At 35.3% G+C, this 4,435-nt stretch overlaps 1 protein-coding gene across 1 annotated transcript; it reads right to left on the bottom strand.

The window, feature by feature from the left end:
* Positions 1-251: 251 nt before the first annotated feature.
* Positions 252-1,537, bottom strand: LOC132141997 (C-X-C motif chemokine 9-like). Its single transcript, XM_059551640.1, has 4 exons — positions 1,384-1,537; positions 1,124-1,247; positions 586-684; positions 252-327 (listed from the first exon to the last, which is right to left on the bottom strand). The coding sequence occupies exons 1-4, from the start codon at positions 1,448-1,450 to the stop codon at positions 279-281; spliced, it is 339 nt and encodes a 112-aa protein (XP_059407623.1). The 5' UTR covers positions 1,451-1,537; the 3' UTR covers positions 252-278.
* Between the last annotated feature and the right edge of the window lie 2,898 nt (positions 1,538-4,435).

A 4,435-nucleotide genomic window follows, 5' to 3' on the forward strand; every position in this document is an offset into this window, starting at 1 on the left:
CTGATAAATTCAGTGCTTCAGTCATATGGCAAGTGAATTCTAATCCAAATGCGTTTGTCTACAACATCTGCGTCCGGCGGATACTGGCAGTGGTCAGAGTGTTTTCAAGTCTTCTGTGGTTTCCCAACAGCAACATGAGGCCAACACGTAAATCCCAGGATTCTGATTGGCCAGCAGGGTCATGTGACAGGATGGAATTTCACTCACAGGGTTTCTAGAATTTCCAGATCCCCCCTTCTTTCCTCCCTTGCTCTGCTTCTGCACTGTAACGTATGGCTTTAGAAACAGTTGGATATCTTAAATGTGGAGGTCTTGTTGATGTTCTTCCTGTTGCAAATAAAACAAAAAAAGTGCACGCATTAATCTGATGCCTAACATATATTAGAAACTTTTTCCACAAAATAAAGTTTATACAACAGCCTTAAGAAAAGTAATAAACTGATTCTCAAACTCAGTAAAATTATACCATCATATTTGAAGGAGCATGACTATAGCTGTGCTTATTAGTTTTGTGCCTAATATTGTTTAGTATTAGTTCATTATTACTGATTGAAAAATGCAAGTGATATAATCAAATGTCTGTACCTGTTCCAACAAAGCTGCAGGTTAATGCCTTGTTTTGAGTCTGGACTCAAGCAGCGCTGGATGACTTCAGATGAGTTATTCACAGGTTTCAGTGTCAGTCTGCAGACAATAAAAATGAAAATGCATCAAATTAATAAAATTCAGTCTAACTTCATTCAAGTTTACATTCAGATTTATAAAACTTTAAGTAGTCTGAATGGGCTTTTTGCAATTAGAATATCTGAAAATCTTTCAAACAAGCACAGTTTATTTGAGAAGCAACACTGCATACGATTTTATGACTTTTCAAAGCATTTATTATTTTGCCTTTAGTATAAACATGTTAAAACATTTTTAATAGGCAGTGTTGCATCTTAACCAAAGGATATTTTATCTGTAAAGCTTTTCGAAAATAGACCTGTACATTGCATATAAGTTAAACATCTCACAAACAGTGTTTGGCAACTAGTATAAATCTATATAAAAAAGTTATAGAGCATCTAAGAATATCGCTATAAATGTAATAAGCAGCATTTTTATTATATGCAGGTTAACTTACATGATTTCAACGCTTTTACAATATGATCTTCTGGGGAAAATAGAGAACTCTTCAATATCTTCTCTTGGGACACGTTTCTTCAAAGTGTTCAAACACCAGCACCTGTCAGGTCCATCAGCTAGAACTGTTAACATAGAAAGCATAGAAAGATTCATTTAAAATGCACGATTCTGACAGAAGATAGTGATTCTGCACAATAATCTCTCAAGATGATGTTTAAAAAGCAAGACACAAAAGCACACCTGACATTAATATCTTACCTCCGCTCAGCTGAATACAAACTACTGCCAGAAGCAGCAGAAGAAAGGCTCTGGGTAAAAATGCCATTACTAATTTGCTAGTGTAATAAATAGGTAGGAATGCTGAAAGACCAGCTGAGCTTTCGGAGAAAGTGATGAGTTCTGTAGTGAAAGTGAGGGGAGTGAAGCCTTTTATAGTGGATGGGAGGGATTCCCAGTACTCACACCATTTCCCAGCAGTCATGCCTTACGTTACAACGGAATTTCCAAATATTTGTCTGACTGATTGTCAGTTGTATGTATGTATGTATGATTTTGAATGTATTTATTGCTTACATTTCATTCCTTTTTATACTTACACTGTAGTTCAATCGTTTTTCTTTCCTTTTCTTTCCTTTTTAAAATGATTAGTATTTTTTTTAATATTGCATTAAATTAATTAAAAGTGACAGTAAAGACAATGTACAATTAATATTTTTTTTTTTTTACTGTCTATTCAAAGTAACTGGGGGAGGGGGGGGGGGGGGGGTATCACAATTTCCACTAAGAACAAAACTATGCAGAAAATTGTCTTAAGAAATGTTTCTTGAGCAGCAAATCAGCATATTTGAATGATTTGTAATGGAGCATGTGACTCCGAATACTGGAGTCATGATGCTGAAGATAGGCTTTGTGTCACAGGAACAAATTACATCTTAAAATATATTAAAATAGAAAACAGCTACTGTATTTTAAATTGTAGAAATGTACAGTCATCACATTTATACACATCAACCCATTCATGAAATGCAGCAGTGCAGGAATTTCCCATTGCAGCATGTATAAAAATACTCCATAGGATGTGGTGGTTTGGTGTAGTGTTTAAAGATCTGAGTTGTACAGAAAAGGTTTTAACGTTGAAACCCATTAAGTGATCTGTTAGGTTAGGTTAGATGGTTTTATTTACCTTTAGATAAGTGCCTGTAAATGCTGATTATTTATTAGAGAAAAAAAAGTATAGCTCACTTTATTGCATAAAGAGAGATCTGGTGCAGACACATCCGTCAATTTAAATAGCCCTACAGTTTTGTAGAGTCACTACCAAATTAAAATTGCTAGTACTTTAACAGAGTCATGATTCCCAAAACTTAAACGGAAAAAGATGATATGCCATTGCCACATCAAAAAAAAATGGGGAACTGGGAAGGATGCCATCTTTCGGACTTACTCAAGATGTCATGATCAACTCATTCATCCAGTATGCTGGCTGACTGTTGTGTATGTGGCCCAGAAATCCCCTTACTATTGAAGCACAGAATCCAGAAAAGCAAAACATAGATAAAAAAAAAAGCACCTTGTGAAATATCTTAGCCGACTAACTACTCTCTCTGACCTTTGAGCTTTATGATAGCACATTGCATTTACTTTAGAAAACCTTTTCTAAGAAAACTAAGTTATTTTACATTATCTGTAAACTCAGATTTCTCAGCTCTTGACAGTGTATATGCATCGTCTGTTCCAGTGACTCAGCTGTGTTGTGCAAGATTTCTAAAGCTGCTTGGCAGCAAGACAACATTCTCTTCTTGGTTAAATAAATCATCACCGGTGGGTCTGAGAAGAATTACAGTGGCTTAGAGGAAAATGAAACCTAACTCATTTGTTTTTATTTTAGAGCATGCAGACATGTAATTGCTTTCTTCTGCTGTTCTGATTTCTTTGTTTAGTGCATATTTTAATCCAAAAATGAAATTATCCTTTTTATATATATTGTTTTACAATCATCAGTGTAGTCTACAGTTCATTTAACACATTTACATGTATTGCACATAATATTAAATAGCAAAATTGAAACAGTAAATAAGTATACTGTATAAGATAAAGAATACACACAAATACTGTTGTGTTAAAAAAAATTGACATACACTCTGTAGTATATCAACATTTTACCAAAATAAGAAGGATCATACAAAGTGCATGTAAAAAAAAACCTTTTTATTTAGTACTCACCTGAATAATATATTTCACATAAAAGAGGTGTACATATAGTCCACAAGAGAAAATAATAGTTGAAAAGTTTACATGTGCTAGATTGTGTGTTGTTACCTGGACAGCTCCTAAAAATCACACTGCAAATGAAAATAATTAATTGTAATTTTTATGATTATTGCAGCATATTCCCGAGGCTGTGATTTTGCATCATTTTTGTCTCCATCACATCATGCACATGTCTTCTGGGTCAGTCAGGGCTTGTGCAAACAGCCAGTCCAGAGGGTCCTGATTTGAACTCGCCGGGCCCTTCGAGTCTGTCAAGGTTAGTGATACGTTGTCAGGTCCAGGGAGAGCCCAGGGCTTTTGTGCCAGGACTGAACCAGGGGTGGCCAATGACATGCTGGGGTATTTGGCCAAGCGCAGTGGGGACAGGCGGGATCCCCGGAGGGGTCCGCTGAGAGGGTAGGTGGTTTGGGACAGCTCTCGTATGGAGTCTATGTAGTCATCCAGACTCTGGCTCTCCTGGAGCTCTGGAATCGTAGGGAGGAGATCCACAGAGGTCAGATGCCTCAAGGGCTTCATGCTGGAACTGACAGAGAGAGAGATATAAACAATGATTTATAAAAAATTGCTTCATATTTACATTTAGTCATTTAGCAGACGCTTTTATCCAAAGCGACTTACAAATGAGGACAATGGAAGCAATCAAAATCAACAAAAGAGCAATGATATACAAGTGCTATGACAAGTCTCATTTAGCCTAACTCAGTACACATAGCAAGGGTTTATATTATAAAATTATATGATAAATATAAAGAAAACAGATAGAACAGAAGAAGAATAGAGCAAGCTGGTGTTAGAGGCTTTTTTTTACTTTTGTTAATTTTATAATAAATAAAAAGAAAACAAATAGATAGAACACAAAAAGATTAGAGAAGCTAGTTAGCTGGTTTTAGTTTTGTTTTGTTCTGTTCTGTTTGTTGTTTTAGAAAACAAGCAGTTAGTAAATGAATAGAGTGCAAGTCTAAAAGTGCAAAAAGTTTATTCATTTTTTTTTTAAGAATATAATTAGAATAGTGAGTGCTTGAGTTAGAGGTTCAAATAA

This window comes from Carassius carassius, chromosome 6, assembly GCF_963082965.1.
Source record: "Carassius carassius chromosome 6, fCarCar2.1, whole genome shotgun sequence".
In the NCBI taxonomy this organism is placed as follows: Eukaryota; Metazoa; Chordata; class Actinopteri; order Cypriniformes; family Cyprinidae; genus Carassius; species Carassius carassius.